At 44.6% G+C, this 13,408-nt stretch overlaps 1 protein-coding gene across 2 annotated transcripts; it reads left to right on the top strand.

Annotated features, from left to right (window-relative positions):
* Positions 1-779: 779 nt before the first annotated feature.
* REM2 (RRAD and GEM like GTPase 2) lies at positions 780-13,003 on the top strand. Of its 2 annotated transcripts, XM_088470238.1 has the most exons (6): positions 784-841; positions 6,228-6,271; positions 8,406-8,732; positions 8,826-8,899; positions 9,712-9,919; positions 11,772-13,003. In XM_088470238.1, exons 3-6 carry the CDS (start codon positions 8,414-8,416, stop codon positions 12,056-12,058), a joined length of 888 nt encoding a protein of 295 aa, XP_088326364.1. In that variant the 5' UTR covers positions 784-841; positions 6,228-6,271; positions 8,406-8,413; the 3' UTR covers positions 12,059-13,003. The 2 variants fall into 2 exon arrangements, with proteins under 2 accessions (XP_088326363.1, XP_088326364.1); XM_088470237.1 differs by lacking the exon at positions 6,228-6,271 and having other exon boundaries at positions 780-841.
* Positions 13,004-13,408: the final 405 nt, after the last annotated feature.

Genomic DNA, 13,408 nt, shown 5'->3' with positions numbered 1-13,408 from the left:
ACAAAAGCAAATGGCCGGGTGAAGCATTTGGACCTGATAATTTGGTTTGGTGCTTCAGTTTCCCGGTGATGTGCAGCGGTTTCAAAAACCCCTGAAAACCAACGCTTAGTAAATTGAGAAACAGTCAGACATGTCATTGTACCAGAGGGAGACTGATAGCTGCACTGACTCTCATGTAAGTCGTGTAGGCGGCAAATGTTGTTCCCACTATAATCTGTGCCAAATGCAGGGAAGCAATATAGTATTCACATCCTCCTGTTAATATAATTTGTCCTCAAGTGAGAGTTATTTCCCAGTTCCAAAAATTAGTTCTCAACAGAAACCGGCGACAGGAGGTTTGTACTTTGTGCATCTTGATGAAATCTCTACAGCAATTACAGCAGAAACAGAGGAGTCAGGGGCAGCAGATATTAGCAGTCAGTCAGATCATACCAGCTGCTGAGGCAATGGCGCCTAGTGCACAATATGGCAGGGCTGCTGAGGTTACTACTAGTGTACAGCAAAGATGTAGCAGTGTGTGCAGCTGAGCCTGACTCCCTGGCAGCGCACTAACACCTGCACCCGCGGCGGCCACAGCTGGGCACTTGGCGCTATCCACACACGCAGCAGAACAGCGGCTTATGGAGCGTCACGTGATGTGCAGAGAGGGAATCCCAGTGACTTCACTGCCTCATTTACATATAGATCGTCACACGGGGGAGGGACTCCCCAGCCCACGGTGTGTCTCTAGTGGGGAATATTTAAGGGAGCTGGGAGGGACAGAGCAGATGGAGCGGAGCATCTGTCACAGAGAGGACCCGGGCAGAGGAGGGAGAACAGGGGATAACGCGGGAGAGCACAGGTAGGTGGCACAGACAGGCATCATTCGGAGCACACTGTGCGGCTGTAGAGCAGTGCCAGGTGGCGGGGCATTGGGTGGCATGCTGTTTAATAACAAATGCGCCAGCCCGGTACATGCATCTGGCTTGGTTAGTTAATCTAACGTTAGCCTGTGCTGCTTATTTGCAGGTGTCATTAAAATCAGTAAAAAACAGAAATGATGCAAGCAGCGCGTTACATATCTGCAACTAAGGTAAATAATGGGTTAATGTTTTTGGGTCTGCACCGCAGGCGATGTGGCTGTTCATTAACCTGTCTGACAGGCAATGAAGTTTGTGGCAGATAAAGAATTATTCCATACAGCATTTGCAATAACCTGCATCTGTAAGTGCTGGTCACCAGCATTGTGGTCCAGCTGTACAGTATATGGCTCTATGCCCCGTAGGTCTCTATACCCACTATTGCACGGGGCGATAGCGGTGCAGTCCCCAGGTGGGCTACATAAGATCATCAGTCTGCCCTATACCCAGCCCGTGATTCCCTTATAAGTCTGGCTGCTAGGACGTTCAAGGACCCGACTGCTCACAACTTCTCCCCGTGTCACATGTATGGAGTAGCAGCAGTCCTCGTCCTTCTCCTGTCTCCTCCGTCACTGCCGCTGTCTGTCAGCTCTACAGGGAGGAGAGCGATGTCACATGCACGGGGCACGTTGCCTTGGCATGTGCCCAAATGTATTATAATGGGGCCCTTGAGGAGAGAGACCCTTCATGGGGCATCCAAGTTTGCGATGCTAGACCACGGGGGAAAAGATACGGACTAGCGAAATCCATCTTTATAATAAAAGTCTGACATGATTATGGAAAGTTTCTGTGACATGCAAAGGTCCAATTATTTATTTTTATACCTACTAAGTATAAGTACACAATCTTTTTCTCTCTTTAGGACGATGAATTTCTACTATTAGTTTTATATGATTATTTTGCTCCTTGGTGTAGAGACATGAAGAATATAACCCTAAATATATCATCTACAGAAAACCTCACACATAAAAACGACAACAGCAACACAAAAATAATTGATAATGACTTCTTTGCCCAAATAATGGGATTTTGTTCAGGGAATAATTTATTTTTGATATTGCCAGTTCAATCATTTACATCTGTAAAACTGCTGTGCATTAAAAGCAATTGTACAAAAAAAACCATGGCAAATAAATGCATTTCCATTCCAATACCCAATGAGACAGCCACAAATATAGAACCCCACTATTGGTAGGATTTGACAGATGTAATCTCTATTTGTCCTGGTTACTGATTGGAGATCATCCTAGATTAGAAAGAAGTGAGATTATATAACTCTGTGCTGCTAACAAAGTAAACTGGGAGAGGTGTGAATACGTAACACAGATTATTGAATGAGCAATTTTGACAGGTCTCATATATATTCCAACTATGTAATAGAAATTTATAGTTGAAGTTCTTTAGTTTATGGAACACTATATCCAAATAATAATAATAACTAGTGTAACATTGAGACTATCAACACTGTTTCTTTTTCCTCCCTGCTTGTCTCACTTCTCTCCCCTATCCTCTCTCTCTCTCTCTCTCTCTCTCTCTCTCTCTCTCCTGCCCCGAACAAGCAAATTCCCTATATAATGCTTCCTTAAGGAGCGTATCCACTAGCAGATAGTGGAACGACAATACGATTACAACATTGTAATCGTACTGTTGTTCCTCTTCCCCTGCAGTGCCTGCACTATATGTCGTTCCGTGTAGGCACCCTCCCTCATCCCTGAACATGGTCAATCTGTCGTTATCGGCAGATTTACCAGCATGTTCAGGCGATGATTGATGTAAAAAATGACCAGCGGGAGCGTGCATCGCTGGTCGTTTTCAACATTTTCATCCCCGATTCATGCACGATTAATGAGCGATTTAACCATATCATTATAGTTTAATCGCTCATTTTAATTGGCAAGTGGATACGCGGCATTACTTTTGCTCTTGACTCTGCTGCTCCGCCGATCGCTACTCACCCTCGCAGATCCAGACCTCAACCCCGGCATTCCAAATGCACCAGATACCTGCAAAAGTTTTCACAAACTGCCAAGCGACAGTGGAGGAAATCACGCTATAAGGGAGACTTCCTCCATTTTAAATTTATGCTCTCATCCTACAGTGCTGCCCTTTCCCTCTCCAAACAATCATACTTCCAGAACCTCATCTCCCAGTCATCAAACCCCTGGCGTCTCTTCGCCACTTTCAATTTCCTCCTCTGCCCACTCCCTCCTCGCTTTTTGACTTTGCCATCTACTTTACATCTAAAATTGACTCCATACATCAGAAAATCATATCCCAGCAAACCCTCAACACTCCACCCCCCTTTCCCAGACCATCCCTCCCCAACCATCTTACCAACTCTGACATCCTTCTCTCCTGTATTTGGAGAGGAGGTCATGGCCCTCATCTGGTACCCCCCCTTCCACCTCCCCCCTTGACCCTATCCATTCCCGTCCTATCTTCCCCACCTCCTCAATCTGTCCCTCTCATCTGGCATTGTTCCTTCTGCATTCAAACATGCCATTGTCTCCCCCATTCTTAAAAAAATTACCCTGGATCCTAACAATCTATCCAACTACAAACCCATCTTTCTCTTCTCTTTTGCCGCCAAACTTCTTGAGTGTATTGTTTATAACCGCATTTCTTTCTTCCCACTCTCTCCTTGACCTATTTCAGTCTAGGGTCTGTTCACTCCATTGAAACTGCCCTCACGATAGTCAGCAATGACCTCCTTGCTACCGAATCCAAGGGCCACTACTCTCTGCTCATTCACCTTGACACTGTGGACCACCCTTTCCTCCTGCAAATCCTTCACTCCCTTGGTCTATGTGACACTGCCCTCTCCTGGCTGTCCTCCTACCTCTCTGACCATTCCTTCTCGGTCTCCTCTCATGATCCCCCCACTTACACTAACAGTAGGTATTCACTAAAGTTCTGTTCTTGGACCTCAAATATTCTCCATCTGAACATCCTCTTTAGGTGAACTTATCAGCTCTTTTGACCTCCAGTATTATCTCTATGCTAATGATACTCAGATCTACCATTCCTCTCCTGACCTCTCCCAATCTCTCCTTACTCTTATCTCTACCTGTCTCTCTGCTCTCACTTCCTGGATGTCCCAGTGCTTTCTTAAACTTAACATGTCTAAGATTGAGCTGATCATCTTCCCACCCTCCCGCATAACCTCACTTTCCACAATTTAATTATCAGTTGGTGGCACAACTATCTTCTCTATCCCAATAGTGTGCTGTTTTGGAGTTCTTCTGGACTCTTCCCTCTCCTTCAAACCACACATTCAGCATCTCTCACAGGGCTTGATTCAGCAAGGAACGCAAGTGAGAGAATGCACGCACCCAGCCACTGAGAAAATATGGTAATCAATGCATACGCACAGCACCGCAGCACAAAATGCAGACGCCCAGCAATATATAAAGCCGCCCACCTCCCTTTACTCACAGCCTGAGTAGTCCGCAAGATAGCAGAAACATAGGTAACATCGAGAACCATCGAACACATTAGCATAATAGTGATTGACCTAACCTCACTCAGGATTTGAGCAACTTCCTTCACGCAGTGAGAGCGCAGGCTACGTAGGACCTCACAATGGCTAATTTATGCACATCCCTTCAACAGCGTTCAAACGCACTGGCCCGTCTGTGCTCAGCCAACCATCCCCCGTTACCACCCACAAACAGCACTTCCTGTCAATCAATTTCAGAATAGTCTGCATACACACTGCGTGTAGACTGTGTACCCTTACCCGATCACACTGGCTAGTTCACGCACGCGCAGTGCGATGCATACGCATGCGCAGTGTGAAAACATCTGCTGCGTGCCTTCTCTCACTTGCATTCCTTGCTGAATCAGGCCCACAGTCCTGTCGTTTCCATCTAAAAAATATATCCAAGATCAGACCCTTTCTCACACTGGATGCTACTAAAACCCTCATCCACTCACTGGTCATCTCCAGATTGGACTACTGTAACCTCCTATCTGGCCTCCCTGACTCCCACCTCTCTCCACTCCAATCTGTCCTCAATGCTGCTGCTTGGCTCATCTTCCTCTCCAAACATTCTACATCTGCCTCCCCTCTCCTACAAGCCCTATACTGGCTCCCCTTCCCCTTCAGAACTCAATTCAAGGTTTTTACACTTATTTACAGAGCCTTCACCCAATCATTTCCTATTTACATCTCTGACCTAAGCTCCCTTCACACTCCCGCTTGCCCACTTCGCTCAACAAGCGCATGCCACCTCTCCTGCCACCTGATTACTTCCTCCCACTCCCGCCTCCAAGATTTTGCCTGTGCTGCTCCCTGTCTCTGGAACTCTCTTCCTCTCCTTATCAGACTCTCCACCTCTCTACAAATCTTCAAACCCAAGACGTACTACTTCATCATAGCCGTCCAGCACTCATCCTAAACCACTGCTCCATGCTCACCGTCTACCCCATCTGTGTCACGTCTGTTTGTCTGTCCCTCCCCTTTAGAATGTAAGCTCTCACGAGCAGGACCCTCTTCCCTCATGTGCTTCTCCTTACTTATACTTTCATCTACTTCTTACTCCCTACAAGGGCACCTAACACTTGGTTGCTTACACCCTGCTGCTTATTTTGAGTGTTATGCTCGCTAATGCAGCAATGTGTATAAACCATGTCCTTGTCCTGCATTGTATTGTTTTGTACTGTAAGTCACTGGTTTCTTGTTCACCTATTTGTTTATGTACTTTGTAAGGCACTGCAGAACACTTGTGGCGCCATATAAATAAGGATAATAATAATAATAAATATCAGCTTTATTAAATCAAAATACAATGTACTAATTTGTATTTAGTTATTTTAATCTGAGGCTGTTAAAAACTACACTCCCAGCATAACAGAATTGGAAGTTCTGACCAAGTTGCCTGCTGCTGTGACATTACTGTTAAGGCCCCCATACACGGTGCGATATAGCAGCCGATCAGACGGATTGGTACGAGATCGCTACTATTGTGTGGGCATGATATCGACCAGTGCGAGCTCCCATGGGGTCGTACATCGCACCTCCAGATCTTATTGCATGTTCACTTGATCTGGGGATGCAATGTACGATCCCATGCAGCACTATGCAGGTGGGGGAGGGGGGTGCCGGCATATCGAGCGGTCTGCCAACAGATCGCTCTGTGTGTGGGAACCGCCAGATATGTTGGCCGTCTGATCGCGAGTCGCATCGCAAGGTGCATATCGCACCGTGTATGTGGGCCTTTAGAGTTCTAAATGACAGTTATCCTATGACTGTAGGAGCTTTCACAAAACTCTGATTATCATCTCCTTTCCTTTTTTTTTTTTTAAACAATAGTTTTTATTTTTCAGAAAAGTGGAGATACAGAAACGGGGAAAACATAGGGGAGATACAGGTAATGGTACAAAAAGCTTATAGAAAAAATAGACAAAGCCACAAAGCAAAATAGGAAAATAGAGGCCAATTATGAACAAGTTGGTGAATGAGAACCTTCATTGGTGAACTCACGCCAACTGAGGTCCTGATTCAGCAAGGAACACAAGTGTGTGCACGCACCCGGCCGCTGCAAGAATATGCTAATGAATGCATACGCACGGCAATCTCAGCAGAATAAGCAGTTGGCCAGCACTACACAATATCACCCACTTCCCTTAACTTGTGTCCTCTATACCTGGCAAGACAGCGGAAACATCGAGAACCATCGGACCCATACCCACAATAGTGGTTGACCTGACCCTCCCGCAGTCTTTGCTACATCTCTTGCACGCAGTAAGAGGTCAGGCTGTTTTAGGCTCTCGCAATGCCTAATTTATACACTCCTCTGCAACAGCGTTGAAATGCACTGACACGCCTGTGTTCGGATGACCACACCCAGTCACCACCCACGAACGGTACTTCCTGTCAATCACTGGGTGGTAGGTTTGCGTGCTGTTTGCACTCGCATTCCCCTTTGCAGTGGCTGGTTCGCGCATGTGCACTGCGTCTTATACGCATGCGCCAGTTGCAAACATCAGCCAAGTGCGTGCGAACAGAGCATTGCGTTCCTCGCTGAATCAGGCCCTGAATCACTACATTAAAGGCGAGTTAGCAGAGACTGAATATGGGAAATTCAAGGTTTCCATGAAAAAACTATAAGTTTAGATTTAATTAGGTCAATTGGAGGATGTGTAGATTGTCTCCAGAATTGGGCAATGGCAGCTTTAGAGGCAATAAGAACATGGGCTATAAAATATCTATGGCAAACCACAATAAAGTCCGAAAAATATGTAACAGACAATTGCAGGTCAGTCACTTTCATTATAAGCTCCTCAACCTGTACCCATTAGGGGCTAATGACAGGGTACTTCCAAAAAATATGGAACATTTTACCTATTTTGTGGCAACCATGCCAGCACAGTCTAGATTGTGATGGCTAGAACTTATGTAGCCTGTCTGGGGCCAGGCAGATATGGTAAAACGGTTTCACATACATTTCAACATTTTGACCAAATACCTTTTAAACAAAAACCAATGGACAAATATATTATTATGCTGTAATGAAGATGTCATTAGCTTTTCAGTCTCCTGTTACAGTAGGTGACATTAACTTTTGATTCACTGTACTTAAATCATGAATGGTGCGAAAGTCATACACAGGAGTTTTTTACAAATACTTGGATATTGTGAAGGGAATGTAGTTAATAGACCGGCGGACGCAATGCAGCCGGTCTAAATCCTGACACTTAAGATAGGCGTCGAAATACTGACACCTATCTTAATCCCGACGCCGCTAGACAGACCCCCGCCATTCCGATCGTTGTGTGCCGGGTAAGTGTAACACTTAGCCCGTATGGGGGAGTTAGATTTAGGCACCCCCCCCGGGGAAGGTTAGGGTCAGGCACCACCGGAGAGAGGTTAGGGTTAGGCACCCCCCCGGGAAGGTTAGGCTTAGGGACCGCTGGGTGGAGGTTAGGGTTAGGCACTAGGAGGGGGCTGGTTAGGGTCAGGTACCCCTAAGGGAGGGTTAGGATACGTACCACCGGGCGTTGGGATCTCCTACTGTAGGCCTTCCACTGTAGGGATTCGAACCGGCGGCTGTTAAGCCGTCGGTATTTCAATCCCATTCCATTGTGAAGGGCTCCTACATTTGAAGGCAAACAAATATACTATGAATATGATCATATTATCGATGAAAGTAAAATAATTAAAATGAAATGTATACTGTAATCTTATCTAATTCATTGGCAGTCACTTTAGGCAAAAAAACCCCCAAAAAACTATGCAATATCCTGTGATAAATTATACTGACAAGAAGTCTGGAGTGCATAGGGAAAGGCGTCCCTTACAATAAAAAGCTTTCCTCAAATATCTTCCCTTTGGAAAATCCTGAGACTTCCACAGATGTGAATGATATTAGTAGGCCTTTTATATAAAGTTGCACAACTTTAATGTTTAGTGGAATTTTTCCTTTTGACATGTTTCTTACAAAATTATTAAAGCTGGTGGGTACTAATTGCTTTGTTTATTATTGATGACAATCTGCCCAACAGATACTAACATGACACTAAACAAAATAGAGAAGCTGGGGGGTCTACGGCAACATCGGGGAAGTCTTCCTCTTCCGTCTGATTCCCGACGGCGTGGCAGTATGCCCCTGCCTTACAAGCACCAGCTGAGGCGTGCACAAGCTGTAGATGAGCTTGACTGGCCCAGTGTTCATTCTGGGTCGTCCGACTCTGTGAGGTCCTCCGACAGTAACCCTGAGCCTGGGCTCTACAAAGTGATGTTGCTCGGTGACAGTGGAGTGGGAAAGACAACGCTTGCTGGGATATTTGGAGGTGTACAAGACACTTTTCCCCATGAGGCTGAGCATTCAGGTGATTTCCAGGAGTTATCAGTTTGGGATGGGGGTGAGAGGGCAGAAATGTGTCCTAGAACGGATTGTGACCAGACTATCCTTTCACCTACAGAGGATACATATGAAAGACATCTGACAGTGGATGGAGAAAAAACAACATTAATGGTTTATGATATCTGGGAACAGGTGAGTAGTAAATACTATTAAACCCATTCCCCTTCTCCTATAATTTGGCAAATATGTGACTTTTAAGAGAGTTTATACAACCGGGGAGTTGCACGAGAGATATTGTCCACGAACTGTGATTAATTTTTTTTTTTAGCAATCTATTTTTATTGAGAATAAAAAAAAAAAAAAAAAAAAAGTGTGCAAAAAAATCAAGTAACTACACGTATGTTTCACGTATGAAATATAGCCATAGTAAACAGTAGCTCAACAAACAACGGCATGAATACACTGACAGTGATACAAAATCAAAGAATTTACACTAGTCCAATAAATAATTTTGTATTTCCAAAGTACAATGCTGGGTAATGTAATAATAAATAAAAAGAAACACAAAAAATAAAATAAGCAAAAAGTAAAACAATAGAAAAGAAAGATAAAGAGGAGGGGGGAAGGCAAAGCGTGTAGACCATATCTGTAAGGGCAAAAGAGCAGAAGCCGCCGCAGTATGGGAGGCATACTTGGAAGTTTCTTTAAATCTCAGCCAATCATATCAGGTGGCAGTGAAATCAGTGGAAGACAGTTTGGTAGTGGTGTGAGGTCCTCCATGCCTATGTAGTGATCAACCCACTGGAACCACCGTAAGATAGAGGGCACAACAGGGGATCTTTAGAAACACGGTAAAGTAGCCTTCGCAGCATTCAAGAGATGCCGAAGTAGCGATTTTTTAAATTGGGAGAGCAACATGTTCATAAGATTCAGGAGCCAAACTGTGTTTCTTTTAAGCTTACAGAGATGCTCTCAGTAGTGACAATCACTTTTGTCTCTCTCAGTCAGGGCAACATAGTTGGATGCAAGACAGCTGTCTACAGATGGGGGATGCTTTCCTACTAGTCTTCTCACTGACAGATCGTGGCAGCTTCCAACGCCTACCTGGGCTTCTTCTAAAACTACGTACTGCTCGTCCGCACCGCCATGTTCCTGTGATTCTTGTTGGCAATAAGGGAGATCTAGCGCGCTCCAGAGAGGTCAGCATGGAAGGTATGGTCACATAGAGATGGGATGGGCAAGTGAATTGCAAGGACTGCTATCCTTCAATGTGTAGTAGTAATACAACTTGAATGGAAAATGCAAATGTACAGTTTTAATCTATATGATATAGCCCACTAAGCACACTGTTTTCTGCTAGCCAACATTAGTGATGGTCTTTTAATGGGGGTCAGGAGTTGAACACATGGGACACTATCAGTAAAATTACTTTGATTCCATAATGGGATAGAAAATACACAAACATATTTTAGCATTTGTTATGCAATAACACTACTGGATGAGAATGCAATAACACTGCTGGAGTTGCTGAAGAGATAAACCAAGACCAAGACTGCAACGTCCATGGTGGAGATTAGTGTTTTAAACTTTTTGATGTACGTGAGCAATTGTTACAAGTAAAGTTGCTGTTAATTATATAATCACAAGTGTGCTCTCCTTTCATTTATATATATATATATATATATATGTATATATATATATATATAAAATTAATTATTATATATGCACACATACGCACATCATAGAATGTTCTAGAAATGCCTACAGATCCCACTTCCAGGAATAGTGGTGCTAGTGCTTGAGTAGTGTTAATTTTCAGATTCTAATTCAGATTCACAATTAGGGCCTGATTCAGAGTTGGACGCTATTGCAGCGCAATGTGTCTTTATGCTAATACCACAGCCGATGGGCTTCCTACTGAGAAATCCACTGGCTTTGGCACTAATCCACTATTGTGTGCACAAAAAAGCACCATGGGACATTGCATCAGCCCTATGGAGGCGCAGAAAATCCATCTGAACACGGCCACCAGTGCATGTAGTCATTGGCTGCAACACGCCCGCGTCTGGCTAGCCACACCCGTTATTTTCCAGGCCAGGACTGCCCACTGAAATTGTCTCTGTTCTGTGGCTTTCAGCGGTAACCATCGGAATGCATGCGCAGTGAGACTCAGATACATGCACACACTAAAAACTTCTACCCTTGCGTCCTACATAGCCACTGCGTTCTCTCTCAATCAATGTGAAAGACTTGCTGTTTATGCTAATCAACAATATAGCTAAAATCGAAGTGGATTTTAGCTCATTACAAGTATTAGTATTTCACTGAGTGATTAGATGAAACAAAAAGTGTGATTTGGGAGCCTGTGGTACTTGCCTAGAGGCCATTGTAGCTTCATTATACAACAGAATGTATCTGCATTTAAGTACATTTACCAAGAAAAATAATTAAATTGTTATAAATAGTGGAACACTTTAAGGTTCAGTCATTCCACCATGTGGGATGGTTATTACAGGAGTTTAGAACAATAAACAATGGATTCACTCAAAATATGGAAAGAAGAAAGGGCATTGTAAAACCATCTGTAGAATTACAAAAACCGCCATGCCTGGGGAAAATCCTGCCCCTGCCCCTGCCCCTGCCCCATGCATGCTGCTTTGCAGAGAGAGAAAGCAATGACCTCAGTAGTGCCCTCTGCTGGACTGCTTTGGAATTCTTTCAAGCAAGAGGAATACTTTGGTTGGTACTTTATCTCTCCCCATTATAACAATCAGCTTCTCTCATTTTTCAAACACAGCCTGTAAAATGACAATTAGAAGCTGATTGGTTTGTACTTGATCTCTCTCCAAGCTTTGATACATCTCCCCCAATACCATGTAGCTTGCTTATGCAACTGAAATTATACTTATTTCTTATATTTACTGTTATCTGAAACATATGAGCATCAACAAATAAACTATTTTTAAGAGGTACTGCTTGAATCTTTCATTGTTGGTGACTTGAAGAGTCTGTACTACATTTGTATTGCTAAGAAGCTATTGCATACTTTTTCTTGTAATTTCAGAGGGTCGCTCCTTAGCAGGCATGTTAAGCTGTAAGTACACAGAGACATCTGCTGCCCTTCACCATAATACTAAGGAGCTGCTTGAGGGTGTTGTCAGACAGATCCGTCTACGAAGAGATGAAGGAGAACGCAGCCCTCAACCAGCCCAACCAGCCACTCTCCTGCCACCAGGACGCAGAGAAAGTTTGACTAAAAGAGCGAGACGTCTCTTGCAAGGGATTATGGGAAAACATCGAGGCTTTTTCAAGCAAAGGTCAAAATCTTGTCATGACCTCTCTGTGCTGTGATCACTGAACCATCTTGTCCAAGTGTCATAATGGAGTCAGGCTGTCCACATAAGTGAGGGAACCCTGGATACCATCTTATATAGGGTTATACAAGTAGAATGTGCTCAAAAGGCTAACCACATCACCAAACAAGCTGAGGCCTAGCAAAGGTATATCATGGTAGCAATAAAGCACACTGCTTGATGTGACATATAGGAATTATCTTTCATTATATTCCCAAAGGTGATAACTGATTGTCTTTAATAGCACAAAGTGTTTTTAAGCTTCCATTGTGTTTCATGGAGGCTCACATGATGCAGACTGCAGGAAGCATACATAGTATATATACCAACTATCCACATGAGCAGATCTGGAATACAGCATGGATGAACATGAACTGCAATGTTGTGTATACCATTTAGGACTTAAAAATGGGCATCAATGACCCCTGTGTTTGATGCATGTTTTGTCCAGTCAGCAATGAATGTTCTATATTGACAGTAGAATGGCTAGGACCTTACAACATGTGTAGGAGCGGGGAAATAACAAAGCAATGTAATACATTGTCAGCAGACCCCATTTCAATTGATTTGTCTATTTGTTTGTAATCCATATGTTGTTTCAGTGCCCTGTGCTCAAGATATTGAATGCAAGGAAGTATGAGGGTGTACGCCTACACCTCATGACATGGTACGTGTCTTACTTTACCATTTTCCCTACTCTTCTCCATGGGTAGAAAGTGGGACATTTTCAGTGCCCCCTCTAGTTGTCATTAGGCCTAGAAAAGGCTATGGCCCTCATTCAGAGCCGTACGCTCTGAGCAGAGCGCACGCTCTGAATGAGGGCCGGGCTCCATTTTCATGGAGCGTCCTCCTGGACGCTCGTATAGCTGTGGGTCACCACCCACAGGCTATACGAGCGTGCTTTTTGATGGCCGCGATGGTCGAGACCATCGCGACCATCGAAATTGCGAGCCGGAGCCTGCGGTTGAGGTTTTCAACCGCAAGCTCCGGAGTGATTTTGGCTCTATCAGAGCCAAAATCACTCCCACTGACATCACTAGTGATGTCAGTGGGCCGGCTTCTGACGGGAGGCGTTCCCGTGGGAACGCCCCCGTCAGGGAGGCACGCCCCCGGCACGCCCACCAAAGGGGGCGTGCTGTCAATCAACATTGACAGCACGCCCCCTTTGATCGGACACAACGAGCGAAGGACTTTCCTTCGCTCGTCGCGTCTGGCGCATGCGCACGACGGAGCTCCCTCCGTCGTGCGCATGCTCAGTGCATAACATCGACCCACTTGCGAGCGGACAGCCGCTCGCGAGTGGGTCTGAATCAGGCCCTATGTCTCTTATTGCTACACTCTTATAGTG

The sequence above is a fragment of the Taudactylus pleione genome, unplaced genomic scaffold, assembly GCF_031769625.1.
Source record: "Taudactylus pleione unplaced genomic scaffold, aTauple2 ptg000095l, whole genome shotgun sequence".
NCBI lineage: Eukaryota > Metazoa > Chordata > Amphibia > Anura > Myobatrachidae > Taudactylus > Taudactylus pleione.
The sequence above is the reverse complement of the archived record's forward strand: the minus strand, read 5'-3'. Positions and strand labels throughout refer to the sequence as shown.

What these genes read in the sequence shown, in the direction of transcription:
- REM2 (XM_088470237.1), top strand. Translation starts at nt 8,414, where the DNA reads ATGACACTAAACAAAATAGAGAAGCTGGGGGGTCTACGGCAACATCGG. An exon ending in CCATGAGGCTGAGCATTCAG is followed by an intron (nt 8,733 to 8,825) that starts GTGATTTCCAGG and finishes TTTCACCTACAG; the next exon opens with AGGATACATATGAAAGACAT. An exon ending in TTTATGATATCTGGGAACAG is followed by an intron (nt 8,900 to 9,711) that starts GTGAGTAGTAAA and finishes TGTCTCTCTCAG; the next exon opens with TCAGGGCAACATAGTTGGAT.